This window comes from Hydra vulgaris, chromosome 03 (genome assembly GCF_038396675.1).
Source record: "Hydra vulgaris chromosome 03, alternate assembly HydraT2T_AEP".
NCBI lineage: Eukaryota > Metazoa > Cnidaria > Hydrozoa > Anthoathecata > Hydridae > Hydra > Hydra vulgaris.
This window is the reverse complement of record NC_088922.1, coordinates 40,734,049-40,754,645: the sequence shown is the minus strand read 5'-3', so window position 1 is coordinate 40,754,645 and position 20,597 is coordinate 40,734,049. Positions and strand designations below refer to the sequence as shown.

General features: G+C 28.9%; 1 protein-coding gene across 2 annotated transcripts in view; it reads right to left on the bottom strand.

The window, feature by feature from the left end:
* Window positions 1–20,597, bottom strand: part of LOC100202590 (uncharacterized) — an 85,547-nt gene that overhangs the window by 18,100 nt on the left and 46,850 nt on the right. For both annotated transcript variants that reach the window (XM_065793226.1, XM_065793227.1), the window contains 7 exons: window positions 20,288–20,413; window positions 15,237–16,590; window positions 14,974–15,147; window positions 11,944–12,257; window positions 11,376–11,685; window positions 4,514–4,710; window positions 4,219–4,393 (listed from right to left, as the gene is read on the bottom strand). In XM_065793226.1, the coding sequence (XP_065649298.1) occupies window positions 4,219–4,393; window positions 4,514–4,710; window positions 11,376–11,685; window positions 11,944–12,257; window positions 14,974–15,147; window positions 15,237–16,590; window positions 20,288–20,413 (2,650 nt within the window). The remainder of the gene's footprint in view (window positions 1–4,218; window positions 4,394–4,513; window positions 4,711–11,375; window positions 11,686–11,943; window positions 12,258–14,973; window positions 15,148–15,236; window positions 16,591–20,287; window positions 20,414–20,597) is intronic.

Sequence of the window (20,597 nt, the reverse complement as noted above, 5' to 3'; positions counted from 1 at the left end):
ATGCTACCTCTCTCGATAACAAGTTAAATGAGTTTAAAGTGGTAATTGAACAATACAAACCAAATGTAATTTCTGTGACTGAGACATGGTTTAAAAGTGATTCAGTTGTAAAGATTGATGGTTACCATCTGTACAGATAGGACAGATCAGACAGACGAAAAGGCGGTGGTGTTGCTTTATATATAGACAATTCATTAGACTCCTATGAACTAAATGATGCTGTTCTAAATGCCTGTAAACTAGAACAAGTGTGGGCAGTTGTTTATTTTGATAATGACAAGTATTTACTTGGATGTATCTACAGGCCAAATGATTTTTTGGATATAGCAGAATTTGATGTGGTTTTTGGCCTGGCACGCAAATATATAGACAAAAATAAGTTCAAAGATTTACTGTGATTTACTCAAATGAGAATGGAATTGAATATAATTTTACAGATATTTTAAATGATAATTTTCTTTATCAGCATATTAACATACCAACTTTCCAGCTGTCAGATGAACAACTTGGGAGTACCTTAGATTTAATCTTTACAACTCAGTCAGCGAGTGTTAACGAAATAGATTGAAAATTTGTTCTGGGAAATATAACCAGAGGCCATCTTATAATATGTTTCAGTTTTATCTTGTCTGATAAAGCAATCCGTGACAATAAAAGTAAGCAAAGATTTATGCTTGCTAATTCCAATTTTGAATCTAAATACAAAATGATTTGCAAAAATGTAGCAGACAAGATTAAAAAAGTGAGACAAAACTTTGAGTTTAATCTGGTAAAAAGAGCCATCAAGAATCCACAGCTTCTCTATAGCTACATGAACAATCAACAAGCAGTCAAAGATACTATAAAAGCATTAAAGGGAGAAAATGGTATAACCACTCAAAATTCAAAAGATATTGTTGATATCTTAAAAATTTTCAAGCTGCATTTGTGAAAGAAGATGATGGTCCACTGCCTTCTTTTGATTTAAGAACTACTGAAATATTCATTATGACAAATGAAGATTTTACATATGAAGATGTCTATCTAAGATTAAAAAACTTAAAAGATAACAAATCAAGTGGTGTTGATAATTTACATTCAGCTATTTTAAAGAACTGTGCATCAGCCTTTGCTATTCCGCTTACGTATATTTTTAAAGAATCGTTTAAAACCAGCAAACTGCCAGTGCAATTTAAATCAGCAAATATCACTCCTCTGTACAAAAAAGGCAAAAAAACCTTAGCAGGAAACTACCGACCGGTATCACTCACCTTAAGTGCATGTAAAATAATGGAAGGTATATTCAGATGTAAACTTGAAACGTTTCTATATAAGTTCAAACTAATAGTCAAGCAACAGCACGGTTTTGTTAAAAATAAATGATGCTTAACGAATCTACTTGAAACACTTGATTTTATTTCAACCGCTTTAGAGAATGGTAGACCTGTTGATGCTATGTTTTTGGATTTTGCTAGGGCATTTGACACAGTGCCACATAAAAGATTGTTGCTTAAACTTACAGCTTATGGAATATCTGGTCTGACAATACAATGGATTGAAGCATTTTTAAAAGAAAGAAAACAAAGAGTTGTGATAGGCGAAAATGTATCCTCTTGGGCAGAAATTACCAGTGGTGTGCCACAAGGGTCAGTAATTGGACCACTCTTGTTTGTACTATTTATAAACTATCCAAGCTGTATGTAGATGACACCAAAATTTTGAATGAAATGCTTTCCAGTGCATCAACTCTTTCTTTGCAATCAGATCTTGATTTAGCTTTTAAGTGGACTCAAGACTGGCTTGTGAAATTTAATATTTCAAAATGTATGGTCATGCACTTTGGCCAGAATAACAAAAAATCACCCCTTTATATCAATGATCAAAAGTTAAACATAACAGAATCTGAAAGTGATCTTGGAGTAATCTTCTCAAGCAATCTGAAATGGAAAAATCATGTTATAAAATGCGTAGGCAAAGCCAATCAAATGTTGGGTCTGATTAGAAAATGCTTCGTTTGCTTAGATATTAGACTGCTGAGAATACTTTATGTTTTTTTTGTGCGGCCACTGTTAGAGTTTGCAGTACATGTTTGGTCACCCATTCGAAAGGGAGAAATTGAGTTATTAGAAAGAGTCCAACATCGTGCAACTCGATTAATACCATCACTTAAAATAATCAACTATGAGTATCATCTAAAACCTCTTGACTTGACTACCTTGACAAAAAGGAGGCAACGAGGAGATATGATTCAACTTTTTAAATTCTTCAACGGTTTTAACGATTTGGTAACAATCAACAAAATTAGTATTCATCAAACTCAAACAAGAGGTCACAGCTTTAAATATGTCAAAGAAATCACTAAGCAAGCCTGTCGTGAAAACTTTTTATTTAATAGATTGGCTAATTTGTGGAATAGCTTGCCAAGCGAGTTGGTTAAAGCACAATCAGTTAACAGTTTTAAAGCAGGTCTTGATTGCTGGATGAGCAATCAAGCAAATCGGCTGTCATAGTGTGTTAATACCACACTCACTGGCTCACACCAGGTACAGCAATTCTTAATACTAATACTAATACTAAATTGATTACTTGCATTTTTTTAGCTGAAATACTTTTCAAAAATTTATAATCTCTCATTCTTTCAAGTTTCTTAGTTTATTAAATTTATCAAAAAAATTGCCCTAGATAAGATGATGCAATTTTGTAACATGACATTTTTTGTATATTTAAGAAATTATAACTATGTTCTCATACACAAGGATTTTTCGTATTTATATAAGATTGAGCACAAGTGTGTTTTTCTCGCGGTAATTAATCTCCTACTTTAATTGCGATACAACAACATAGGTGGAGGGTATGTGAAAAATTGTGACATTTTGAAAGAAGATTTCCAGGCTGGATATAGTCAAAACAATATTTTTGACTATCGCAAGCAAATCTTTTGAATATCGCAAGAAAATACAATTTCCAAGAAAGATTTCAAGAAAATACAAATTCCAAAATAACTAATAAGCGTAACCAAGTATGTGAGGTGTTACATTTATAAAATGCTTCAAACGTAACTATGAGGTGTCTAATTAACGTTATTGCCCGTTTATTTGAAATTAAAAACCCACAACATTTTTACCAAGCCCATTAAAACTTATCACATTTTTATTGTTAAATTTAAACTTTTTTTACTAATTTTTAAGTTCCTTTGGTAAAAAGAACTTTGCGAAAAAAAAATTGTAATTAGATCTACTTTAAGGGCAAGTATAATTCCCTACCTCCTCAACTGTCATTTCATAGTGACGGTCATGATTCTATTATTTAAAAAAAATTATTTATTTATTATTATATTCAAAAATATCTAGTTATTTATTAAAAAACATCTAGTTATAGTTAAGTATTTGTTATTGGTGATAAGTTAGAAATACAAGCATTAACTAAGAAAAATTACTTTTTTTAATAAGTACGGGCGTACTTTTATATTCAACCCCTCCCCCCCTCCATACGCTTTCGTACACTTTTTGAAGACCCCCCTCCCCCTATGAGTGTACGTATGGACGACCCCTAAACGGACGGAAGAAGAAAGCAGTGGTAGGGAACCTTATGTATCACTATAAGCCACTGTACATCCAAGACTAGCGCAAATGGTGTGTTATACCCTTCCCCGCCCCCTATCAATGAATTTTATTTCATTATGTCTGCAAATTTTGCTCTTTTAGTTCTGCAAATTGGCATATGTAGATCATATATTACAGTCGGCAAACTTGGACTTTTAGTACTGTTGGCAAATGTGAAAAGCGAGGACCTTTTTTTTTTTTAGACAAAAAAATATTTATTACGAAAATCCTGGATCCGCCCCTGGCATGATATTAATAAGATATGCAGTCTTTTTTTTTTTAATGAATGCAAAATTATCAAATACTACTATGTATTCCGGTTTTTAATTTCTTTCCAATCGTTTCAGATAATTAACTGTGCATAATTTGTTTAGTTTTTGCTGTAGGTTGGTTTTAATTGTTATATATACAGTAAAAATTTTTTTTGGATATGTCTAACGACGTAGAAGACATCCCCTAGACATGCCCCTGGACACATAACTATGAAACCTGTTTAATTATAGTAGTTACAACTCTGTCTTATGGATAAAAAATGTTGAAGTATTTTATTAGTAGAACAAGTTTTTCATTTTAAAATTTTTTAAATAATTTTCATTAATTTTATTAAACATATTAAATAAGCGTAATTAAAACTTACCATTTGCAAAGCATGATGGTTCGGACCTAAATTTTTTTCTTAACACAGCACTATGGATTCCTAATTTATTGCAGTTACAAAGTATGTAAAAAATCCCATTCGAAACTTTTATTTGTTGGCTACTTGAGCAGTACACATTTGACCAATTACTAAGCGAGATGTCAAAGGTTATGCACTAAAAAAAAGTCATCTTTAAACATAAGGTCAACCTTTAACCTTGTGTTTTAAAAGATTTATTCTATTACTAAATAACACAGTACATGTTAATAAAAAGAATTTATATGATTAAAGTTACATCATAAATACAATCCTGGCACAGATCTGAAGTTAGTGGTAAAGAGATCTCCACTGGTGTACTCAAAAACTCAGTTGAAATAGATGTGTAATTAGAAGTATTTATTAGAACAAATGAGACAATATTTGTAGCAAGATCTTGACCAGTATCATTAGAATAAAGATCACTTGTGAACTGAGTATACCCTATACACAATCCTACACAAAAAGAAAAAATTATATTAAATTATATGCATAAATATATAGCTTAATACTGCAACTTAATTCACTTTCTCACTAAATTCTTAATTAATTCTCAAAACAACTTAATTAATTCTTAAAAAAATTCTTAATTAATTCTTAAAACAACTTAATTCACTTTCTCATGAGTAAACGACTTAGGTAAAGCCTAACCACTGTAATCAACTGATTATTGTACCTGTAATTAATTACATGGATAATTACTGATGTAATGCTGTGAAAACAGTTATATCAGTTTTAATAAACTTTTTTGTAATTTTAGAGCATTCTTTTGTCATTAAGTTTATACATTTTTTGATTGTATGTTAAATACTAAATAGTTAATAGTTGATACATTTAGTGTTTACAACCAAAACTGCAATTTCAAGCCCCACTGCTATTTTTTTAAGAGTGCTTGTGTTGGTAGTTATAATATTTTTGCTTACTCAATGCTTTATCTGGTGCATAGCTACATGCTGCTTTCTATATTTTTGCAAAATTTTTAAACTATAGAAAGATGGATGAAAAGGATGATGAAAATTGTGTGTTGAAAGGATGATTGGAATTGTGTGTTGAAAGGATGATTAAAATTGTGTGTTGAAAAGATGATTTAAATTGCATGTTGAAAGGATGATTAAAATTGTGTGATGAAAGGATGATTAAAATTGTGTGTTGAAATGATGATTAAAATTGTGTGATGAAAGGATGATTAAAATTGTGTGTTGAAAAGATGATTAAAATTGTGTGATGAAAGGATGATTAAAACTGTGTGTTAAAAGGATGATTGAAACTGTGTGTTGAAAGCATGATTGAAATTTAACACCACAGTGTGCTATCCTTAATAAATATATTTTTTTACTATTTTCAGCAACTGCAAAGTTGAGTGATAAGTTTTCCTAAGTTTCTAGAATCTTTGTTCTTTGGAACTGACTGATAGTACCATAATCGTAAGTGAATATTTAATGGTACACATAACACAGTCATGGTGACTTTTATGGCCTAACATGTGTTGTAGAAACAAAAGCACGTATGCAGAGTTAAACTGATCATCTCTACTGTTTAGAGTGAATGAGCATTATGTTTTTATAATTATTATAGTTAGTTGATTACAATAATTAATAGAAGCAGTTTAAAATACAGTACAGTAACACATTAGGCACACATTAAAAGTAAATCTGTTATACAGGTTTATTGATACACTCATAATGTATAAGTGCACATTTATTTTTGGTGAACTATGAATGCTCATAAAGTAAAAGCCTAGCTAAAATATATTTAGATCATTTTTAGTTTTGTCTCATCTTGGCCAATAAAAAGTAAAAAAAGTTAATTTAAGTTAAAAACAATAAAGAATCTTGTTCATTTTAAAAATTAACAAGATTCTTTATTGTTTATAACTAAAATTAAAAAGTTAATTTAAGTTAAAAACAATAAAGAATCTTGTGAAAAAACAACAATGCCTTTGTGTTTCAATATCAATTTAATTTAATCAAATATGCTTATTTCATTAAATTATTTTGATTAAATTTAATTCAATTTAATCAAAATAATTTAATGAAATAACTGAAATCATTTAAAAATTTTTGGAAAAAATCAATAACAAAAAAACAAAAAACTAAAATTAAACCACTAAAAGATTATATAGATATAATGCAACAAATTAAAATAAAAAAGTTTTTAAGCAGTATGAAAAAAAAGTGAAAAAATATTTTATTTTTTAAGAAAAAAAGACAAAAGAAATTTATCTAAAAAAAACCTTTAAAGTATATAAAACAGTTTATTTAGACTTTTAAAGTTCAAGAATTTCTAAATTACTAGAGCTTTTTCATTGGAATTTTTAAAGATATTTTTTATACTAAATTATGCAACAAAATTTTTGCCCTTGGATTTAAAATGTTATATTTCAGTAGCTTTAACTTCAAAACAAACTTTGATTTTATGACAAAGCCACATTTTATAATCTTTTTCTTCTGTGATAAAACAAAGATATTAAAGTCCTTATCTTAACTTTGGACAGATTTGGATCTTGGAGGTAAAATGTGCAGACTCTTTGTCAAGAGCAATGACAAATTGATGAGACCTAACTTAATGTGTAGCCGCAGCATAAGCAATTTCCGAGGTTATATTAGCGGCTTCCATTTATTATACTCTTGCCTAGAGCTAGTAGTTGTTTCCATTGTTAAGCAACACAACAGGGAGGCTCCAAGGTTAAACTTTACATATATATACTTTTATTTATTTATTTATTTGAATTTCTATATTTTGCTATACGATGCTCTTATATCTAAAGATATTGTTGCCTTAGCATAGGAACAGAAATAGTCATAAAGACTAATTCAAAGTCGAATCCCGTTATTGACCAACATTTTTGCGTAAGAACTACTCAAGCACTAAGTTGACGATGACTGGATTTGAACTCATGCTGCACAACAGTCCAGGTTTTAAAATTTTGTTTGATGCTCTAACAAACTGAGCTATCCAAACACAAATAGACTCCATTTACTCAGGTTACACGTAGTACCTCAATATATATAATAGCATCAAAAAGACTGGCCACATCATCGCAGAGACATTTCAGTGCACACCAATGTTGGCACACAGGCAAAATAGCAGAAGTACCCCAGGCACACCAATGTTGGAACAATGTTAAATAATGTTGTTATTTAAAATGCAATAACATTGAACTAGCATTTGAAATGGAAAGAATAGATAATATTTAATTTAATGACATTAGATTTTCCAACGTTAATCAACATTGTAATTTTGATGTAAAAGTAACATTTTTTTTAAGTATAAGACTGCAGTTACCTGGACTGATCACAAGCTGTCCTATATAACACGCTAATTACTATGCTACACAATCATACTGATAAAGGAAATATTTACAAATATGTAGTAACATTTTGAAAAAAATACTACTAATTTTAATAATATTAATAATAATTTAACTTTCCACCAATACAAAGTATTGATGGAATGTTGAAATTAATAATTATAATTTAATATTATATTTATTTTTCAAAAACTAAATATGCAAAAAATTTAATAGTTCAAAAAAAAAAAATTATAATAATAATAATTATATATATATATATATATATATATATATATATATATATATATATATATATATATATATATATATATATATATATTTATATATATATATATATGCATACATATATATTGTGTCAGGTCAGGTGTATGGTCTTCATGATCACCCTGCTACTGGTAACATGTAACTCTGTGCAACCTGTTCCATGTCCTGCTGCCTTGTGGGATTCGCTTTCTAGGCAAAGGCTGGAAGGAGTTTGCTTCCTGTCATCAGTGGTCAGGTCAGGTCAGGCTCAGGATCATCACGGGTACCCTGCTACTGGTATTATTTAACCCAGTACTACTTGCCCCATGCCCTGATGCCTTGTAGGGTGTGCTTTTTTAAGCAAAGGCTAGAAGAAACAAACCCTGACTTATAAATCCCTTGCCTTGAGCTCTTGCTTGAGTAAAGACTAGAGATAGTGTCTCAATTAAAATACTCATCTTTGGCAGATGTTAATTGCATCCAGTTACTACTTTGTAGAAGGCCTCCTAGGCAAAGACTTTAAGGGTAAGCAGATTAGTTCTGCTAACCAGCCTCAAACCTCTTCTTTATCTATTAGGCTGGCCTAGATGAAAACCTGTGTTACATTGTTTCCTGCAAAGGATGATGAATGCTGGATCTTCTTGACTTTTCTCACAGGTTGTTGCTTGTGCCTCTTTGATAATGGTTATGCAACTGTTTCTGTTATCTCCTTATGAGGGTACAGCTCTAAAACTCAGTTTAATAGTTCTGAGGCCGGCTGGTAGTAAGGTTTCCTGAACTTTGTGGTAGCTCTCAGAGAGGCTGATTCCATCAACAGCTGCAAAATATCAGAGTATTAACAGTACCATGTTGCGCATGGATGGTATTCCTGTTAATGTTTTTGGTACCATTGTTGAGGCCACATAAGGAGCCCTATTTTATAACTTAGGGTTAATTAACAAGACTGAGAAAATTGCATAACTCATTGTTTAGGAGGCCGTGCTCTATCTATGAATGAGTCAGGTTCTCTTTATACTTAAATCATGCCAAAAGTAACCCAAAATACTAAACATAAAAAACCATCACCACCATCTAACTGTTTTAATATATCTTTGATAATATATGTGGCCTGCGAATCAACTTTCCATCAGTTAAATCTTACCTCTTGCAAAATTCACCAGACTTGCCTGCTCTTAGTGAGACTAATTTAAATTCTGCTATTCCTTCTTCTGATCTCAGTATTGATAGGTACTATCCTTTGATTCAGGAAGACTCCAATAGCCACATGTTTTGCTTGGGGATACACATACGCATCAACTTACCTATTTGTTTTGAAATCAGGTTCAAATACTTTGACCATTATTTTATGAGCTTCCACTTAGCTCATCGTCACTTAATCACCTTTTTCTTTGTTCGTTATCGTTCTCCTTCTTCCAAAGACTGCACTCTTTTTGATGTAATTTCTGATCTAATTGACCGTGCTCTCTCTCTTTAACCTTCTGCCAATATTGTTGTTATTAGTGACTTTAATGTTCATCACACTGAATGGCTTGGCTCTAATGCCACTGACCCTGCTGGCACTAAAGCTTACAACTTCTGCATTTTTTAATCTCTTTCTCAGATAGTTAACTTTGTGACTCATTTTCCTGACAACCCTAATCATTTACCTCACTCCTGTCTGGTCTCTGATCCTAGCTTATGTTCATTTTCTCCCTTTTCTCCTTTAGGTGGTTCTGACCATGCAATGATCTCTTTAAATCTTTCATCTTGTACTTCCTTTTCAGACTCACCATATCATCACACTACTCACTACTACCCTAAAGCTGACTGGAATTCTTTTCATGATTTTCTTCGTGATGGTCCTTGGGCTGATATTTTTTCCTCTTAGCTGAAAAATACGCCTCCTACATAACTTCTTGGATTCAGGCAGGAATGGATGCTTCTTATTGGTTCCAAGTCAAGCCTCATTTTACTCCATAGTTTTCACCCTCTTGTGCAGCTGCTATATCTAATTGTAATCATTTTTTTCATCCTTTTTAAAAGATCAACTCTCTTGAGATCAAACGTCTATTTTTTATTGCAAGAAATCAATGTAAAAAGGTGCTGTCAGATGCTAAGCTCCATTATTCTCAGTTTACTAAATCATGTATCTTATCATAGAAATTAGGGTTTAGAGACTTTTGGAAAATCTTCAACAGCGTCTTTAACAAGGGTAGGTCTAACATTCCATCTCTCATTTATGAGACTGATCATATTACCTCTCCCAAGGATAAAGCAGAACTATTTGCAAAGAACTTTTCTTCTAACTCGACTCTTAAATCTTATGGCCATTCTCTTCCTTCCATTCCAATTAAACAGATTAATCCATTGTTAGACATTCAAATCACTCCAGCTTCCATAGCTAAAATCATATCTCGATTAAACTCTTCTATGGTTTGTGGTCCAGACAACATTCCTGTCATATTCTTACAAAATTGTTCCCAGTACTCTCTTCAATTCTCTCTAAACTATTCAATAAGAACTTGACCGAGTCTTGTTTTTGTGCCTACTGGAAAATGGCAACTTTTATTCCAAAATTTAAAAAGTCTGGTGAACATTCAGACCCCTCTATCCGATCAGTCTTCTTTCTGTTATTAGCAAGCTCTTTGAGTCTTCGATAAACAAATTTCACACATCTCATCTTGAGTCAAACAACTTACAGTCAGACAAACAATACAGATTTCGATCCTCTTGCTCTATGACTGACTTGCTAACTGCTGCAACTGAAAGATTTTATCTTGCATTAGATAGAGGCGGAGAGGCTAGGGCTATTGCTATTGACAAAGTTTGGCATGCAGGTCTTCTTCATAAGCTTGTTTTTTATGGTGTATCTGGGAAAGTTTTTGAGATTATCAAATCATTTCTTTTTAACTGCTTTATTAAAGCCATCCTCAAAACCACTATTCGATCATTTTAAGGTTGCATCTCTTTTTCTTTTCTACAAATACTATTATGGTCGCTGCTCAAACAAACTATCATCTCTAGTTCCATCAATCAAAACTCATTCTTGCTTGACTCATCATTTAGCTATGTCTCATTCTTTCAGTGTTAGATATACAGGTCTTATTTTGCCCTGACCATTTTGTGTAACTGTTTCTTCTACTTTATTTTTTTTAATTTAAAACAAACAAAAAACACCAGCTTAGTTGGCATAGACTTGTAAATAAATAAAATTCATTAGTCAAGCATTTCTTAACATTTTAATTCATAGTAAAAATTTAAAGAGCAAAACAAATATTTGCCAAAGTTTACGAGCAGCACTTTACTTTAAAATTTATAAAATATTTTTTAAAAAAAAGAAAGAAAAAAGACTTCTTTGAAAGAAACTCAGCTGCAGCAACCATTGTGATAATTAAAAAATAGTAATGTAAAAGTAATTTCATGAATACACCTCTCCAGAAATCTTTCATTTCATGAATACATCTCTCCAGAAAAAAATTTCAGAAAAATCTAATATTATATACTTATTAAAAAAAAAAGGGAAAAAAGGAAAATATCAAATTTTCTTATCGTAAAAAATAAAAATAATAATAATCTGAAATCTCACCAGAACAAACAACTGATCCACAATTCCAATTTTGACTCATCATGTTGACATATTCCCATATTGCATATATTGGCTCAGTACAATTTATGCAGTCAATTTTACTTGTTTCATTAAAATTCAATTTTAAAGCTTGAAGTTCCACTAACTTACTTTTAGCTGATATTGCTGGTTGACCATAGTCTGTACTTTTGCACATAGAAAAAACAAGATTATTCGTTATATCTGTAAAGTTTTTCTTCAACTTCAATGCAGAGTTTGTTAAATTATTTGAACTTATTCCATTTGCAAAAGATTGCAAAACGTATCGAATCTAAAAATCAAAAAAAAAAAAATTGTCAAACTTATTGTATGTTAAATAAAAAGGCATGCATATACTTAAAAAGTGAATTCATTCACACTTAAATTTTATGATATTGCATATTCAATAAATGAGAAAGGTATGCAGCTAAAACATACTTTGGTCACCTTATCTAAATATATGAATAGTCATTTAAATACATTAGAAAATGCTTTAAAAAAATGTTTGAATTTCAATTAAAAATTTTTTTTTGGATTTAAACATACTAACCTTTTCTAAGGAATCAGTACCATTTGTGTTTACTGTAGCAGACCTTCGCCTTCTGAATTTATTAAAAGCAACTTTATTAATTTCTTGTCTAATTAACATACATAATTTTGAAACTATTTGATACTTAGAGCTATCACTAAAACAAATACCATTAGAAGTAACTTTACTAATTGAATGGGAGATAACCTTTTCACCTTCACCCACTTGTGTAGCTAATTCAAGGACAAATTTTATAAAACTCTCTTTATATTCAGTAATATCAGTTACAGTCGCTTGCTCTTTGATTTTGTTAAAACCATATCCAGAATTAATTTCTAAAACAAAATAAACAAAAAACTCTGGAAAATTTTAAATGAAGAAGTTTATATGAAATTAGCATCTAATCAGTAAGTATTTCAAAAGAATAAAAAATTCAAAATAGTTTATAAAAATTTTATAGTCGATATTTCTATGGTTACCTTTAACATAATTTATGGTTATTTAAATGTTCCTAGTAATAATTATGGTCACTGAAATAGTTTTAACAACAGCCTTTCTATATGAGAGCAAACTATCTAAATTTATTTATTATAAAATGTATTATTCAATTTAAAATGTATTTAAATCCACTTTTATTTCTTACATTAAAAAATAAGAAATTAGATTTTACAGTTAGAAATTTATGCTGTTGCTGTTTTAGAATTGATTCAATTAAATTCTAATACAATTCAGGATTTTTAAAATTTCTCTGATTTTTTCTTTATATTTGATTGGTTTATAAATAGTCTTCTTTAGGAAGTCAACTTGACTTCCTAGAGAAGACTATTTATAAACCAATGATCTAACCAACATAATTTATCATAAGAGTTTCAAAATGCTACTATAAACTGACAGCATTTTGAAACTTTGCGTTGTGTTAATTATTTTAATATTATAAAAGTAACGCTAAATGTCTTTATATTGTTTCAATAGAAAAACAGAACTTCTTCATGAAATAGAAGACCTAGTGGTGACAATGAAGCACAAACTATTTTCACCAAAAAGTTAAAAACAGCAGTCAAATAAAATGTCAGCTGCATTAATATTTGTTTTAACTAAATGTTTTTACTTATTATCGGACTATTTAAAAAGTTTATAAACATATGTCTCTGAAGATTTATTAAAAAATAAAATGTTAAAAAGACATGTCTTTTTAACATTTTATTTATTATCATATATTAAAAGCACTTGATCGTGCTTTCAAGATAAATTTTGAAACATACTAAATTACAATTGAGTGTAAAGTATTTAAGTTTTTATTTTTCTATTTACAACTGACTACTGATATTCGTGAATGTGTCATTGCTTTCTTTAGCAATATCTTGTAATTTCAGAGGCTTTTTGAATTTCATATCTCCAAGTTCCTACAGCCTTAATATAACTTTTCAAGTATGTCACACTCAATGTTGGATTAAACTTAATAAACAAGTTGTTAATTAATTCCTTTTTATTTCCTCCGAGTTAGCAATTATAGCTAATTACAATTAGTAGCTAATATGTTAAACATGCATTACATTTATGTTACAATTTTTTTTTTTGATCTGTAGTTAAACATGTTAAGTGCCAGTATTGCAACAAGGCTGTTCCTGATTTTATAGAAAACTAAAATTTAAATTAATAGCTCAAAAGCGAAATTTGATCTAAGTCCTAACTTTTAAAAGGTACAATAGAAAACGCAATAATTAGGCAGTTTTATTCTTCTTTTAACAGCTTTTGTTTCTGCTGCACTACCATCAGTTTCTAACTAGTCTAATTCACTCTCATTTTCACTGTAATTCTCTTTCTAATATTGTTTTAAGTTAAATTTAAAAGGAAATTAATTGTAACTACGTTTTACAAACGGTTTAATCTCAAAATTTAAATTGCAATATATATACTTATTTTCAATTTAGTCTCTTTTTTTATACCTTTGGGATAAAAAACTCAATCATAATTAATAATAAAATAATCAATATTAAACAGTAAGAAGTAATTTTTGATTTAAAAGGTAGCTAAGGATAGGGATAAACACCCTGATATTCTTTTCGTGATGTTCCAATTTATCATAAATGAGTATTCATTTATAAACTTTTTAAATAGTCCGATAATAAGTAAAAACATTTAGTTAAAACAAATATTAATGCAGCTGACATTTTATTTGACTGCTGTTTTTAACTTTTTGGTGAAAATAGTTTGTGCTTCATTGTCACCACTAGGTCTTCTATTTCATGAAGAAGTTCTGTTTTTCTATTGAAACAATATAAAGACATTTAGCGTTACTTTTATAATATTAAAATAATTAACACAACGCAAAGTTTCAAAATGCTGTCAGTTTATAGTAGCATTTTGAAACTCTTATGATAAATTATGTTGGTTAGATCATTGGTTTATAAATAGTCTTCTCTAGGAAGTCAAGTTGACTTCCTAAAGAAGACTATTTATAAACCAATCAAATATAAAGAAAAAATCAGAGAAATTTTAAAAATCCTGAATTGTATTAGAATTTAATTGAATCAATTCTAAAACAGCAACAGCATAAATTTCTAACTGTAAAATCTAATTTCTTATTTTTTAATGTAAGAAATAAAAGTGGATTTAAATACATTTTAAATTGAATAATACATTTTATAATAAATAAATTTAGATAGTTTGCTCTCATATAGAAAGGCTGTTGTTAAAACTATTTCAGTGACCATAATTATTACTAGGAACATTTAAATAACCATAAATTATGTTAAAGGTAACCATAGAAATTACTTTTGAAATTACTTTTGAAATTAAGAAGACATTTCATTTATAGTTAAGTTTTTGTAAATTGTTTATAAATTATTTTATATGCAGATAATTTTATTTGTAATAATAAAAATAACTTTTTTTCTAGCAGTTATATCTTTTACCCATTTATACTACTTTGAGTTATATTACTACAACTCAAAATTTTTTTAATTAAAATGTATAAGCAAAAATATTATTTCGATAAAATAACATTTTTATTTATATATATTAGTTAGAAATTTTTAAAAACATACATACCAAAGTTGATTGCATGACTACATCCAAACCCATTCCCACCACAAATACCACATTTATCATAGCGCTTCATAGAACCCTCCACATTGTCACATCCTCTACGCAACAGAATTGCAAGTTTGGGAGTTAAGTAGGAGTTTGAAAGCAGAATTTCTCTCAGAGATATATTTTGAACTCCTGTTATTTTTTAAACACAAATAACTTGAACATTAACAATAAATATATAAATGGATTTAGCTCTTTAACATTTACAAAATTTAGCTTACCAATACTAACATTATCTTGCATGTCCCAGAAACTGAAACCGAGGAAACTCAAATAATAGGCACTATCTACATTCCACAAATAATCTCCATTTAAGTTAAAACGAATCTGTTCATGATTATCCAGGTAAAATAAATTTAAAACTGTATCTAATGAAACTTTAGAGAGATTTACATTTAATATATCAAGGTCATTATTTACAATAATATTTTCCCATCTTCTATTTTTTAAGTGCTGCCATTTACCAAACTTGCATTCAGGTACTTTAAAAACTGCTATACCAATTTTATTTCCTCTTTCAACATCATAGCCTTTTGAAAGAGCTACAAGTTGAGCAATAGTAAAACCATAATTAGGTTCATCAGTTAAATTAAAACCAATTGGCGGAAGATAAAGCGTGTTGCTAGAATTAATAGGAGAGTCATTAACTGGATTAACGATAATCACTATATTGACACTTTTTATTGGCTTTTTTATTTCACAAAAGAAACAGCTGTAAAATTCAATGGAAATATTTAAAGTTCCATAAAAATTTTTTCTAGGTCGAAATACTACTTTTGAGTTATTATAATCCAATAAAAAGTAATTTATCTGTTGAGAATCAAATGATAGCAAACCATGTTTTGTTTGTACCTCAACTTCTAACCTTCCTAAATTTTGAATGCTTTCGATAATTCTACCAAAGGGCCTAAAAAGCTCAAACGCCTCAAGAGATTGGTAAAACAAGTTTAAGTGATAATACGGAATAATTTTGATGTATTCATCAGCTATTGGATTAGGTATGACTTTCAAAGGTGAATACAGTTTAAATAACTCATTCAATTGAAATCCTTCATTCCAATAATCATCTTTTTTAATTTGGTATACCTTGCTATTGCTTAAAAGTGAAAAACTAGAATTAAAAATCGAAGGATGAATAAATATAGCAGCAATTTTAATAGCCTTAAAATCAGTTGAAGGAACAATGTTGCCTACTTTCCATTTGCTATTGTCAACGGTGTAATAAAGAAGACGTAATCCATACTGAGGTGAATATAATGTATAACGCATTAGAGTATGAGAATCTAACTTAACCCCAAAATTTTGTGGAATTGAAGATAAATTCTGCCACTGATTAGCATTATTGTACTGCCATGAGCCATTCCCATCATAGATGTCAAAATGATTTATCAAAATGATTGGTTTGTGGGATAAAACATTTAGTATCCAAGTTGGACTAAAACTCATATTTGAATACATTTGTGGAAGAACATAAATCCCTTTTTTTTTTTTTTTTACTTCCAAATTTTGTATACATTTCTTTCTTTTTATACAAAATACATAATTGAGAGGACATCTACCACTGCATTTACGAATCTAAACATACAATTGTAATTTAATTATTGATTCATTTCATACTATATTAAATATTACAGCAAACAATTTTTATTCATTGTTATATAAAGATATGCAGATTTTACTATTTATACATCACAAAATACAAAGATAAGATGACCATCTTATACTTTTTTATGTAAAAACTTTACACTATGCTATTCAATATAAAAACAAATGAATTCTTCAGCTATCAACAAGATCAGATATGACCTAGTTTTTGTTACTTTTTATAGGTCTTACTTTTTATAAAAACAGTATCAGTAAACTCAAAAATTGGTGAAAATAAGTCCAAAAAAGCCATATTTATTGGCATCTCATCAAACAAAAGTAATTTATTGAAAAAAAAAAGAGAAGAAACTAAGATGTAAAGAAGTATTATTTATATTTAGACGTTTTATATTTTGTAAAGTATAGCCATGAAACATCTTATTTTCAGAATAAATGCAGGTGCTCCAGTTAAGAAGATGTTCCGATATCGGCCCCCTTATTTATATGTTGTATAACTCTCCCCTATTTATATGTCGTAGTATTCGCCAAGAGAGATAATAATGATCAGATGGATGTGTGGTGTGACTCATCCATCTGATCATTATTATCGACAAGAAAAGTCAAGACAAATTAAAGACAAGAAAAGTCGTGATCTAGTACAGTGACTAAGAACAGTGAGTGTATTGGATGAGATTCATCAGAAACGATTAAGGTAGTTGAGATATGTTGAGTAATGATGATACAAAAGATTTAAGTATCAGCATGTAGAGAGGTAGCAGCTTCAGGAGAAAAAGGTGTACATACATACATACATAGTGTGTGTATATAATATATTTGCATATATATATATACACACACTATGTATGTATATATATATATATGCAAAGAAGAATAATATTATAAGCGGACTAAATGACAAAATTTCCAAACTAGAAAGCTTAGCACCACTCAATCAAATCAACCTTCATATCTGGATATTGCCTCACCATTTACCAAATATGGCACCGCCCAAAATCTTGCAATTATAAAAGCAGTATCAGAAAAATTATAAAAGCAGTATCAGAAAAATTAGCGATAATAAGTCCAAAAAAGCTATATTTATTGACATCTCATCAAACAAAAGTAATTTATTAAAAAAAAAGAAGAAAAAACTAAGACAGTTCATGATATTTTGCATTTACTAAGTCTCAATGCTAATGTCAAAGTATTTAGTTTAAACCAAAAAATAAATGTAAAAACACAGCTGCAACCAACAGTTATAGTTGAATTTGAAAATAACAATACACGCATAAAAAATGAACACACTACCGGATTTCCCTAACAGAACATCAAACACAATCCGTTCATTAAAAATAGACCAATCTTTAGTAGAATCATATTTACTCAAATTAGATACAAACAAATCGTTTGGGACTGACTGCATAAGTCCATTAGTTCTAAAAAAGTTTGCAAAATCATTAGCCAAACCATTATCACTAATATTTAAACATTCAATTCTGAATTACCAGAACCTTGGTTTGAAGCCAATCTTACTCCATTATATAAGAAAGGTTGCAAAACAGATCCAGCAAATTATAGTTTACCTCACTTCTGTTACTTGTAAAATTCTTGAGAAAATAATCAGAGATAAAATCACAGAACATTTCTCACGGATTTGTTACAAATAAATCAAGTGTTAAAAATCTTTTGGAAACTATGAATTTTATAACCTTTGCAAAATCAAATAAAAAATTGACAGATGTTATATTCTTTAACTATGCTAAAGCTTTCAATAAGGTATATACACAAACCTTTATTATTTAAACTGGAAAAATACAGAATTGTTGGTAAACTTTCTTCTTGGATAAACTCTTTCATTTCAAATTGTCGACAACGCGTTGTTTTAGGAAAAACAATATCTGATTGGGTTCTTTTATACGTTGGGTATTTTATACGTTAATGATCAGCCTGATAAGACAAATGTAAAATGTTATGCTGATGACACAAAGATACTTGCCACTTGAAAGCAAAAACTTGCCACTTGAAAGCAAAAAAGACTGTGAACCACTGCAGAGTTATTAACTGGATTACAGAATGGACAAGAATATGGCTATTGCAACTCAACGAAAGCAAGTATAAAGTAATGCATATTCTAGGGAGTTCTAATTTACTAAAATTTGATTACTATATATATAATCTTAGCACACACCAGAGAATTAGGCTTGAAGTAACATCAACTGAACAAGATTCAGGTATAATATTATCATCTGATCTTAAATTTCATGATCAAGTCACAAAAGCATCATATAAAGCTATTTAAATGCTTGGAATTCTGAAAATATATTTGTATCTAGAAATATTACTATATGGAGTAAACTTTATAAAATCTATGTGCGTCCACACTTAGAGCATGCAGTGTCAATATATTCGTCTTATTTAAAAAAAAGATATTAAAATTTTAGAGAAAATTCAAAAACATGCTTCTAAGATACCACACAAACTTCATAACTTTAATTACTCTATTCACTGTTCTCCAATTAAATGCTCATCACTAGAAAATAGACGCCAATGGGGAGATCTAATTCAAAAATAATAACTAGAGAATTTTAAAAATAAAGTAGCCTGGCACAAAGAACCTATAAAGGTTTCTCCACAACCTGACCAACATTTACAATATCGCAGAGAAATCATAAAGAACTGTGCTCAACGGTATCATTTCTTTAACAATAGAGTTGCTTATATTTGGAATTCACTACCAGATGATATTGTCTTGCAGCAAAGCACAAACTCTATTTAAAATATTTTGAACAAATACATTGAACAAAATTTAAACTTAATATTCTAACGAAACTGCAAAATGATAATGCAGTCCCGAAGTTACTACAGCTTTCTCATTCTTTGGCGTTTGACATTGTTGCCTGCAACAGATGAGATGCTTTACACAATAAACAAAACTTTTTTTTTGTGTGTGTGTAATTTAAATTACTAATACTAATATATTTATATATATAAATATATGTTAATATATAATTATATATATATATATATATATATATATATATATATATATATATATATATATATATATATATATATATATATATATATATATATATATATATATATATATATATATATACCTTTAGTAAAGGCGTTAAATATGCAATTTGTGGTAAAAAAAACAGCTCTTAAATTATCTATGGTATTTAAATTTAAGGTTAGATTTTAAGAAACTGCATTAACTTAATTGAGGAAACAAATAAAATTTAATGTCTTTTTAAAACACCGCAAATTAAAGACTAGAATGTTTATAAAAACATTCCGAATGTTTTCTTTAAATATTCTAGTCATTTAATTCTGCTGCTTCATTGACTAAGGGTTTGGTGGTTGGAGCAGGCAGTCTATCAAATAATAATTAAAAAAAAAACTTAAAAAAAAAAGTTTTTCCGGTTTTTAAAATAATTTTTTTTCAGAAAAAAAAACCTAAAACTGACCTGACAATGGTAAAATTAAAAGCAACCATGCAAGAGTGTATATATATATATATATATATATATATATATATATATATATATATATAAACATATATATATAAATATATATATATATATATATATATGTATATATATATATATATATATATATATATATATATATATATATATATATACACATATATATACATATAGTTAAAACCATGCAATAATACCTGATAATCATTGCCATTCAATAAAATTTCCTTAAACACATTTAATAGCTTCTCGAAGGAATTAACTTGAGTTTCAAACTCTTGCTCACATATACTGCTGCTGAGCTGGTTCCAAAATTTAACATTCTAAACAAAGAAAATTTGACTATACATTTTAGCTAAATTTTTAGAGCTTTGACAAAAACATAAGAACAGAAACATAATCATAACTAATTTTTAAAAAATAAATTTTGAAATATTACAATAAAAATTTCATTTTTAATAATCAAATAAACTACATTAAATCAAATGCATTAGTTTTAAATAAAAG